Raw genomic sequence first — 11,306 nt, forward strand, 5'->3', positions numbered from 1 at the left:
TTTATTTTATTTTATTGGCTACTTAAAATACTGAGGAGAAATGTTGATATAATAATGTAGTACATCCCAGAGGTGGGGGTGGCACGGTGGTGTAGTGGTTAGCGCTATTGCCTCACAGCAAGAAGGTCCGCATTCGAGCCCCGTGGCCGGCGAGGGCCTTTCTGTGTGGAGTTTGCATGTTCTCCCCATGTCCGCGTGGGTTTCCTCCGGGTGCTCCGGTTTCCCCCACAGTCCAAAGACATGCAAGTTAGGTTAACTGGTGGCTCTAAATTGACCGTAGGTGTGAATGTGAGTGTGAATGGTTGTCTGTGTCTATGTGTCAGCCCTGTGATGACCTGGCGACTTGTCCAGGGTGTACCCCGCCTTTTGCCCGTAGTCAGCTGGGATAGGCTCCAGCTTGCCTACGACCCTGTAGTACAGGATAAAGCAGCTAGAGATAATGAGATGAGATCCCAGAGGTAGGAGGAATACTGAAGTGCAGGCAGACAGGCAATGATGTTGCAACACAGTTCTTTTATTCTCCAAATAGCTTTTCAGCGTTACTTTTACTCTACACACACGTGTATACACACATGCTCTGGTCAGGAGACACCACCTCTCCGCTTCCCCTCTCCTGATCAACACTAAGCCATCACTGAAACACACACACACACACACACACACACACATACACACACACACACACACACACACACACACACATCATCAATTAACAACATGTGAGATCACTTTCCCACTCACCATCCCTGGCCCCACCCTCTGTTCACAACCTGACGCTTAACCACGCCCCCACTGCCACATACCCCCACTACCTAACTCAGGTCAGGGAGCCGTCTGGCCTGTAGCCGACCCCCCCCCGACAGGACAGGAAGTCTGCCACCATCATCTGCACCCCCGGCCTGTGGACCACCTCAAATTTGAAAGGCTGGAGGGCTAGATACCGATGGGTGATCCACACACTGGCATCCTTTATGCGGTGGAGCCACTGGATCAGGGCGTGATCCGAAAAGAGGATGAAAGGGCGCCTCAGCAGGTAGTACTGGAGGGTGAGGACTGCCCACTTGATGGCCAGGCACTCTTTCTCGATGGTGCTGTACTTATTTTCTTGCATTGAGAGCTTGTAGCTGATGTACAACATGGGTCACTCCTCTCCCTCCACTGTTTGGGACAAAATGGCCCCCAGCCCTCTGTCTGATGCATCTGCCTGTAAAATAAAAGGGAGAGAGAAGCTACGTTGTTTCCCACAACAGTACAGTGTTTGTGGGAAGAAAACCAGTGTTGAATTTCTTGAGTCTGCTACACTGAGCAGAGGTGATTCCTCATACTTAATTATAGGGTAAGAACTTTTGATCACAAAAGGCAGCTATGAATTCCCATTCATTTTACCCACACTGCAATCTCTGATATTTTGGTAGGTCATCTGCACATTTAGATTCTGATCTCATCTGCCCAGGACTCAAACAAATCACATTGTTTTTGTTTTTTTTTCAGGTACTATAGATCAGATGTTTCATCTAAACTGATTATTTTTTATATTTTATTGGTGTCTGTAACCAATGTTTAATCATTACTATGTGTATAGAGACATATTCTGCTCATGTGAGATGAGATTTATTTCAATTGTGTCTGGAAATATTGCAATGATCTCAATATACTGTCACTATATTTTAGATTTGCTGCAAACCTTTCCAGGGCAGAGTGATCTTCCAGGATGTTAGATCAATGCTTTATAGAAATTTGGGATCTGTCTTTCCAGTATCATTTAATATAATCATAAGTAATATAATATGGTAAGTGATATTGATATAAATTGTTTGATATGGCTGTGTATACATAAGGTCAGAAATGTCATGAAACAATGCTATTGTGAGGCAGAGAGGGTTTTCATGGCCCAGGATCAGAGGCAGCTTGCCTGTGAAATTATGGATGTGAAGACAAATTAATAAACGTATGATAATATTCCTCTGTTGAGGACATGTATAACAGTGACTATGTCTCATGCTGTGTAGTTTTTGAGTTGGAATGTGGCTTGAAGGATTTTATAATGTATTAACAGAAGGTTGGGGTTGCTGGCTATAGGGAAAGTGCTATTACATATATATTTTGTTGTTGCTGCTGCCATTTCAACACATTGACAGCAAATTTCACACACATACCCCATGTCTGAAAAGAACAGAGCTTTGCAAGCAAGTGCATTCTACAAAGACATGGGGGGGGGGGGGGGGGGGGGGGGGACTTGATTTTAAATTGTACAAGGGGAACCCATGGCCTAATATGTAGAGAAGCAGCTTTGAGACCAAAAGGTTGCTGGTTTGAGTCCCTGAACCAGCAGAAATGGCTGAAGTGTCTTTAAGGATCTCCTTGCTCTGAATTACTGCAGAATAGAATAACTTAACCACTAATAACTTATAGATTTTTAAGACTGAAGCTGAAAAGCAAAAAAGGGTCAACCATGAAACAGTGGCCCTGGAGCAGGCAGGGTTAAGAACCTTGCTCAAAGGCCCAACAGTGTTGGCTTGGCAGTGCTGGGGCTTCAACCCCTGAGCTTCTGATCATTAACCCATTGCCTATTAACTTTCCATTTAAACAACCCAAAATAGAACAGAGGAGACTGGTGTTACTGTTCAGTAACCTTCAGGTCTTCAGTTGTCTTTGAAAATTCTAAGAATGAACTCTGGAGAATGAGTTTAGAACTTTTATTCCTCTCTTCAACACTTCCAGTACCAAACAGTGTCCACTAGTCTAATTTTCTTTAGCCTTTCAAACAAAACAACTCTTGGCACAGTGGTATAGTGGTCAGCACTGTTGCCTTACAGCAAGAAGGTTCTGGGTTTGAGCCCAGTGGCGGGCGTGGGCCTTTCTGTGTGGAGTTTGCATGTTCTCCCCGTGTCTGCATGGGTTTCCTCTGGGTGCTCTGGTTTCCCCCACAGTCCAAAGACATGCAGTTAGGTTAAAGGGCATATTCTGGACCAATTTCGTGTTTTTTTTATATGAAAGTATGTCCCTTTGCACACTCATCCAGAAGCGTAATTTTGCACAAGGCCATCTGTCTACAGCAGAAAAAAATAAAATAACAAAACATGTCTGGAAAAATCCCAAGGGAGTCTGGAGCCAGATTCGTGACGTCACCTGCGGAAGTGCCAGCAGGCTGCGCGAGCTTGCGCAGTTTCAGTGCACAGCCTGTGTAGACCAAGCGCTCCCATTTCTCTCTCATTGTCCGGTCTTTTGGAAAACGATGAGTACTAATCCCATCAAGATTGGTGTTGCTACACTCTCCTACGATACATCTGTTAACCATTTTAATAATTATGTGATAACGTTGAAGAAATTTGCAGAAAACCACCAGGTCGTTTTCTCATAAACAAACCAGCGCTGACGTAGGATTCAGAGGGAGGCGTCCCGCAGATGACATCACAAAAATCAATGTTTCCCGGAAAATTCAAATGCAAAGTTTTTTCAGAGACGGACCAATTCGCCTCAAATGGCTTGATTTCAACTGAATTTTTCTGGTATTGCGCAAGGTAAAAAAATTGCAGTGAATGCAGAATGCTACAGATATTTGACCAAAGTTTGATATAAAATAGAAGAATTACATTGACCTTGCTCCTGAATTTACCCGTGATATGCACTTTAACGTGGGGTGGCCTTGGGCTGAAGTGCCCTTGAGCAAGGTACCTAAACCCTGACTGCTCCCCGGATGCTGTAGTGTAGCTGCCCACTGCTCTGGGTGCTTGTGTTCACTGCTTCAGATGGGTTAAAAGCAGAGGATGAATTTCACTGTGCTTGAAGCGGGCATGTGACAAATAAAGGTTTCTTCTCCTAACCTTTCTCGGTCCCCAGCATCATGAAGTTGAGTTGAGCCCATCTACCCTCAGGAATCCATCCATTAACTGTAGCTGCTTATCCTGTTCTACAGAGTCTTAGGCAAGCTGGAGCCTATCCCAGCTGACTACGGGCGAAAGGCGGGGTACACCCTGGACAAGTCGTCAGGTTATCACAGGGCTGACACATAGACACAGACAACCATTCACACTCACATCTACGGTCAATTTAGAGCCACCAATTAACCTAACCTGCATGTCTTTGGATTGTGGGGGAAACCAGAGCACCCGGAGGAAACCCACACAGACAGGGGGAGAACATGCAAACTCCACACAGAAAGGCCCTAGTCAGTCACTGGGTTTGAACCCAGGAACTTCTTGCTGTGAGGCAACAGTGCTAACCACTACACTACCGTGCTACCCCCATTGATGAGCAGGATGTTGTTTTTCCTGATGGATCTCCACTAAACAAGTATGAAAACCAAAAACCACCTTATGTGTTTGTGGAAAACCTGCGGTAAGTTCAGTGCTAAAATTCAGATATTTTAACACTGTATTTCTGTTTCCTCCATATCAGTGTTAGTGACGTTGATTCTGATTATCTTAATACAACTGAAAAATGTATTTTAAAATAAATGGATAATAATAAACATCAATATTAAACAACCTATTGGATTACTGTTATCACCCTAAAGTTAATTATTTTCTAATAGCATGTTCTGTGTTTTTACTCCTTCTCATCATCCACCCAGGGTTCACACAAATCATATTTAGTTTTTCAGGCACAAAATCAGGTGTGTCATCTAAACTGATTACTTTTTATATTTTATTGGTGTCTGAATCCAATCTTTAAATCATCACAAAGTCTATAAAGACATTCTGCTCATGTGAACTGAGATTTCATATGCTTTTATTGCCATTGAATAAACCATTTCAAAAGCTATGAATCTGTTTTAGTATTCATAACAGGGTTCCTACACATTTTCCATTTCAAAATTCCATACTTTTTCCATAATCAAACTTCCAGATTTCACGTTACATTTTTTCTACCATATTTGATACAAATAAATAGATGTTTATTATTTAAATAAATTATTTTAAAATCTAACTGTTCATATGTATTTTACATTGTGAGTCTGTAAGCTAGTATGTTGCCAAATAATTGCCAGAAGCAAGCAAGTAATTGCTGATATTATATTCTTTCAAGTCCAAAATTTCTAGTGGCACCCCTGTGGCAAGGTACTGTTTTTCATACAAAACAGTGAAAACCAAACCCAGACAAGTTAAATGCACATTTTATTCAAACAACATAATGTTATTCTGTTTCTGCCATGTAAATTTTAAAAACTTAACGGATACCTTCTACCCGTAACAGTAACAGGAAGGATGTTCATGGACAACTTATCAAAAGAAAAGGGAACAGAAGTCCACTGACTTTCTTTCATTGAATATTAGATGGAGTAAAAATGTTTATAGTATAACACTAAACACACTATAGTTCTTTCTTGAACAAAGTCAAATAATAATGAACAAAATCAGACATTAAAAATGCATTTTGAAAACTTCACATCAAACGGAGAATAAAATGTAAAATCATTGGTCACAAAAAGTTTAGAACACTGCCCTTTTTAGAACACCATCACTCAAATACATGCAACCACACACACGAAACCAGTTGCATCCTGATGCAAAGACTAGGTGACAGAAATCCATACATACATTCAAATATAAAGACAAAACATGGTACTAAGAAAGTTAATCAGGCTAAGAACTCGTGTGAGTGTGCCACACAAATAAGTAAGGATAATGATGTTGTAACACACATCTGTTCTAACACATACACCAACATACAAACACAAAGAAACAGACAGACAAAAGAGAAATGCATTGTAATGCATGCGCGCGCACACACACACTATATTTGTCATCATTCATGCCTGGGAGCAGCCCCACACCACCAGCCAAAACTTGCCAGCTCTCAAAAAACTACAATTATCCATTTTTACATTTGGCAATATGCATTCGTGCCGATTTAAAAAAGTTCCGCATTAGTAGGACATAGCCCAACAGGCGATCTTCAGATAGTTCACTGATGGCAGATGTCACAGAAACCACCTCAGACATCGCATGCATGTCTTGCCTTGCTTAAACTCGACATCAAACTCACACTGGTTTGAGCATTTTGGCTTAATTTTATATTTTAGAAAATAATGTTGGGGCAGGGCGGCACAGTGGTGTAGTGGTTAGCGCTGTCGCCTCACAGCAAGAAGGTCCGGGTTCGAGCCCCGTGGCCGGCGAGGGCCTTTCTGTGTGGAGTTTGCATGTTCTGTCCGTGTGGGTTTCCTCCGGGTGCTCCGGTTTCCCCCACAGTCCAAAGACATGCAGGTTCAGAGCCTAATCTAGGAATTTGAAAATAGGGGACAGATCCCTCACGTTGTAGAAACAGGGGACAGAAAATATTAACATGGGTAAAAATATCCCTCATTTGTTCCAGTTAGTGGGGACAGAAAAATAAGTAATACATTGGTAGATATTTTCAAGAGTACATCTATAAAACAGAACAGTTTTATTAATCTTTACTTTTAGAATATCATTAACATAATACTAAATTGAACTTTCAACAAGAAAAATTAAACAAATTACTCAAAAAAAACCCTAGCAATCATGTAGAATGTGTAAGATTACCAGGACTACAAAAATGCAGAAAAATAGGCTTTACTTATCCAAATGCACCTGTTGGTTCAAAAGTTAAAGTGCAGAGAACCTCACAGCACAACATGAAGTTACCTTATGATATAATATAAATGCCTCAGCTTTCATGTAAGAAAAAAAAAACTATTAATACTAGTACTGTGTGCAGGCAGTCTCTCCTGAAGACTAAATTAAACAATTATAAACTAATAAAATAAATGGCTCAGGCTTCATAGAAGAAAAAAAAAACAATTTGAACAGAATCTCACAGTATGATGCTGAAGCTGCCTAAACAATGGAAAATAAAATACCATTTTGGCAAAAATGTTGGCATCCATTAATTTCTTGTATTCAGTAAAAAAAAATAAAGTGCACACAGTGCTTCACTGTAAACATAACACACTTTCAGTAACAGAATTTAAGCCTACATAAACACTGACTCGCATATCATGAAATGTTGCCAGATACTGCTGACGTTTTCCAGCCTAAATATGTTCAAAACCAGCCAAAATGCACTTAAAACCGCCCAATCTGGCAACACTGCGCACATGCTGCTTCTCTTGAACGTATACACGGAAGTAAGGCGGAAGGTAGTTTGTCAACGTCACCGCAAGACGACACCAACGATTGGTCAAATTTGCGGGAAAGTTGCGGTGATTGGATAGAATTGCAACACCACCCTGAATTCATGGGGATTGGTTGAATTTGCGTTGAAGTTGCAAATCGCGAAATCCTGGAGGCTCTGAATGTTATGTTTGGATGAGACAGAACGATATGCCATGTGCTTTTGGGTATTTTTAAAACACTTCACACGATTGGTTGAGATACACTGTCTTCCGGTTCAGTGACCAATGATATAATAGTTCACAAAACTGTTTTACCCGCTAAATAAACCATTCGGAATACTTCGGTCCTTTCCGATATTTTCCGATTGGTGTGTAAACAACGCTATATTTACCGCAGTGCTTGGTAGCTGGTGCTGACAAATTGATATGCACAAGATTCAGTAAAACGCGACTACACGCTCTCTACTTATAAATGCACGACAAAATGAATAGATACGCGATATCACTCTCGCGCCCAAAAAGTGGATGTGCGACAGACAGATAAAAAACGTGTATTATCGCGTGTTACGCGCCCTAGATTAGGTTCTGAGGTTAGGTTAACTGGTGACTCTAAATTGACTGTAGGTGTGAATGTGAGTGTGAATGGTTGTCTGTGTCTATGTGTCAGCCCTGTGATGACCTGGCGACTTGTCCAGGGTGTACCCCGCCTTTCGCCCGTAGTCAGCTGGGATAGGCTCCAGCTTGCCTGCGACCCTGTAGAACAGGATAAAGCGGCTAGAGATAATGAGATGAGATGAGAAGTTGGGGCAATCATCTGGAAACAAATTTTTCCATACTTACCCAGACCTGGAAGTTACTAAAATCAAATACCATACTGCATAGGAACCCTGTCATACTTAACTACTCTAAAAACACTTAAAAAAATATTTATATTAGATTTAGGCACTGCCTAAAAGCGGAGCTCCCATCTGTTTCTGGGTTGTACAATTTTCTTATATCATAGCCAGTCTCTTTTGTTTTATTTCTTTACTGGCTAGCACTGGCCACTAGGCTGTGTGTATGACTGGTAATTACTAACACTGGCCACTAGGCGGTGTGTATGAGTGGTGGTACACGTACACGGACAAACCACACACACACAAAAAAATCAACTCGATGGGTTTACCATTTTTTCTTAGGTATGGTGCTCCGCTAATAATAATTACCCAGATGGCCAGAAGAGGGTGCACCATACAGCATATTTTAGTGGTCTCCACATCATACATGCAAGTTCCCCATTTTTTACATCCCCAGGAACCATATATATATTTAATATGAATCATGAAGGCTGCATGACTTCTAGTGAAATTATATTATCCAACAAGAAAAAAACACTCAAAAATGCATGATAACTTTATTCAGGCACATTGACAAATTGCCAGAGACAATGTTACTGGCCAAGACACTAACAATACACATTCAGAAGTAGGAGTTTACACTTGATACTTAAGGAATATCATGTGTACATACTGGCTACATGTTTTAATTTCAACTTTTTGTTCCCACACTAGTACTCCTCTCCCTCTTCCTCTCCCTCACCTTCAATAGAATCAACACCAACCTCCTCATAAGCCTTCTCGAGGGCAGCCATGTCCTCTCTCACCTTAGAAAACTCACTCTCCTCCATACCCTCACCAACATACCAGTGCACAAAGGCACATTTGGCATACATCAGCTCAAATTTGTGATCAAGACAAGCCCAGGCCTCAGCAACTGCTGTGGTGTTGCTTAGCATGCATACAGCCCTCTGCACCTTGGCCAGGTCTCCACCTGGAACCACAGTGGGGTGCTGGTAGTTTATGCCCACTTTGAACCCAGTGGGACACCAGTTTTAATTTCCACTTTTTGTTATCACACTAGAACTCCTCTCCTTCTTCCTCTCCCTCACCTTCAATGGAATCAGCACCAACCTCCTCATAATCCTTTTCCAGGGCAGCCATATCCTCTCTGGCCTCAGAGAACTCACCTTCCTCCATACCCTCACCAACATACCAGTGCACAAAGGCACGCTTGGCATACATCAGATCAAATTTGTGATTGAGACGAGCCCAGGCCTCAGCAATAGCTGTGGTGTTACTCAGCATGCACACAGCTCTCTGCACCTTGGCCAAGTCTCCACCTGGAACCACAGTGGGGGGCTGGTAGTTGATGCCCACCTTGAACCCAGTGGGACACCAGTCCACAAACTGGATGGTGCGCTTGGTCTTGATGGTGGCAATTGCAGCATTCACATCTTTAGGCACCACATCGCCACGGTAGAGCATGCAGCAGGCCATGTACTTGCCGTGACGTGGGTCACATTTCACCATCTGATTGGCTGGCTCAAAGCAGGCATTTGTGATTTCAGCCACAGAGAGCTGCTCATGGTAAGCCTTCTGTGCAGAGATCACTGGAGCATAGTTGACCAGTGGGAAATGAATACGGGGATAGGGAACCAAGTTGGTCTGGAATTCAGTAAGATCGACATTGAGGGCACCATCAAAACGCAGAGAGGCAGTGATGGAGGACACAATTTGACCAATCAGCCTATTCAGGTTAGTGTAAGTAGGACGCTCAATATCGAGGTTCCTACGGCAAATGTCATAGATGGCCTCATTGTCCACCATGAAGGCACAGTCAGAGTGCTCTAGGGTGGTGTGGGTGGTCAGGACAGAGTTGTAGGGCTCCACCACAGCAGTAGACACCTGGGGAGCTGGGTAGATGGAGAACTCCAGCTTGGATTTCTTACCGTAGTCAACAGACAGGCGTTCCATCAGCAGGGAGGTGAAACCAGAACCAGTTCCACCACCAAAGCTGTGGAAGACCAGGATTCCCTGGAGACCTGTGCACTGGTCAGCCTATAAAGAATCATAAGAAATTAGAGATATAATAAAAATAAATTTATGTTAAAGTTAGACAGTTTGCTGTTACTCACCAGTTTGCGGATCCTATCCAACACCAGATCAATAATTTCCTTGCCAATAGTGTAGTGACCACGAGCGTAGTTGTTTGCAGCATCCTCCTTCCCTGTGATGAGCTGCTCAGGGTGGAACAGTTGGCGGTATGTTCCAGTGCGGACCTCATCTAAAGGAAAATCCCAAAATATGAGGAAACTGAACAGTCAAATACGCTAAACATTAATGAATTTAAAAAAAAAAGGGGAAGGGGATTCTCAGCACCAAAAGATCTTAATCTGACCTATGACTGTGGGCTCCAGATCGACAAACACAGCCCTGGGAACGTGCTTTCCAGCTCCAGTCTCACTGAAGAAAGTGTTGAAGGAATCATCTCCACCTCCGATGGTTTTGTCACTGGGCATCTGGCCGTCTGGCTGGATGCCGTGTTCAAGACAGTAGAGTTCCCAGCAGGCATTTCCAATCTGGGTACCTGCCTGACCTACGTGGATTGATATGCACTCACGCTGTGGGAGGACAACATAATGTATACTTACTAAAACAGTACAGTCATACATTTGTTACATCATGAATTTGCTTACAAACATGGAGATGCATTTTACATAGTTACATACATGTCAAGTTATATGGTTTCCCTGTATTTTGTACGAGAAAATGCAATTTTTTGGCTAATACGGCGTACACTGATTTTCATACAGGAAAATTACGTTTATATCAGAGATTTTTTCCGTTACTCCGAGAAAATTTTCTTAGCATCCACCATTTATTTTTTCAAACACGCATGCCCAATGAAATGGAACTATTTTCGATTTATGTGGTTTTATCGTTGCACGTGGTTTTCTCGGTCATTTAAGTACATCGACTTGGACTGCCCAGACTTCTGTGACAGCTACAGAAGTTATATTCTGCCAATTTCTCATGGAATACAACATGGACTGTGGCAGACCATTTTTCGCAGCTAGCGAAAAAAAAAAGTTTCTCGTTTCAAAGTCTGCACATGTAAGCTTTTTTTTTTTTTTAAAGGTTTTTACTGTTTGCATGTAGGAAAGCTTCTTCCATTATCATGATAATTTAGGGAGGTGATACTGGGAGTTGCCGTTTATACAACGGCAACTGTAGTTACCCGGCGATTTCTGGTTTCGCTTCCCTAAACATTTTAATTGCTGATAAACATTATATGTAGACACAGATGACCAACACTCGTTACCACCATCAGTCGTCAGTAAACTGGAAAAGTATTGAATGAAGAGTAACGGTGGTAACGACCGTTGGTAACCTGTCTCTAAAATGTGTAG

The 11,306-nt window shown here is 42.2% G+C and overlaps 1 protein-coding gene across 2 annotated transcripts; it reads right to left on the reverse strand.

Moving 5' to 3' along the window:
- Positions 1-8,624: 8,624 nt before the first annotated feature.
- On the reverse strand, positions 8,625-10,454 carry LOC132896585 (tubulin alpha-1A chain-like). Of its 2 annotated transcripts, none has more exons than XM_060937525.1 (4): positions 10,295-10,454; positions 10,032-10,180; positions 8,981-9,954; positions 8,625-8,733 (listed from the first exon to the last, which is right to left on the reverse strand). In XM_060937525.1, exons 1-4 carry the CDS (start codon positions 10,413-10,415, stop codon positions 8,625-8,627), a joined length of 1,353 nt encoding a protein of 450 aa, XP_060793508.1. In that variant the 5' UTR covers positions 10,416-10,454. The 2 variants fall into 2 exon arrangements, with proteins under 2 accessions (XP_060793508.1, XP_060793509.1); XM_060937526.1 differs by having other exon boundaries at positions 8,625-8,647; positions 9,006-9,954; positions 10,295-10,453.
- Positions 10,455-11,306: the final 852 nt, after the last annotated feature.

The sequence above is a fragment of the Neoarius graeffei genome, chromosome 13 (genome assembly GCF_027579695.1).
Source record: "Neoarius graeffei isolate fNeoGra1 chromosome 13, fNeoGra1.pri, whole genome shotgun sequence".
NCBI classification, from domain to species: Eukaryota; Metazoa; Chordata; class Actinopteri; order Siluriformes; family Ariidae; genus Neoarius; species Neoarius graeffei.

Coding starts and splice junctions, on each gene's coding strand:
- LOC132896585 (XM_060937525.1), bottom strand. CDS start 10,415: ATGCCCAGTGACAAAACCATCGGAGGTGGAGATGATTCCTTCAACACT. Junction 10,181..10,294: donor TCTGGAGCCCACAGTCATAG/GTCAGATTAAGA, acceptor ATTTTCCTTTAG/ATGAGGTCCGCACTGGAACA. Junction 8,734..8,980: donor GGAGAGGAAGAAGGAGAGGA/GTTCTAGTGTGA, acceptor TATGGAGGAGAG/TGAGTTTTCTAAGGTGAGAG.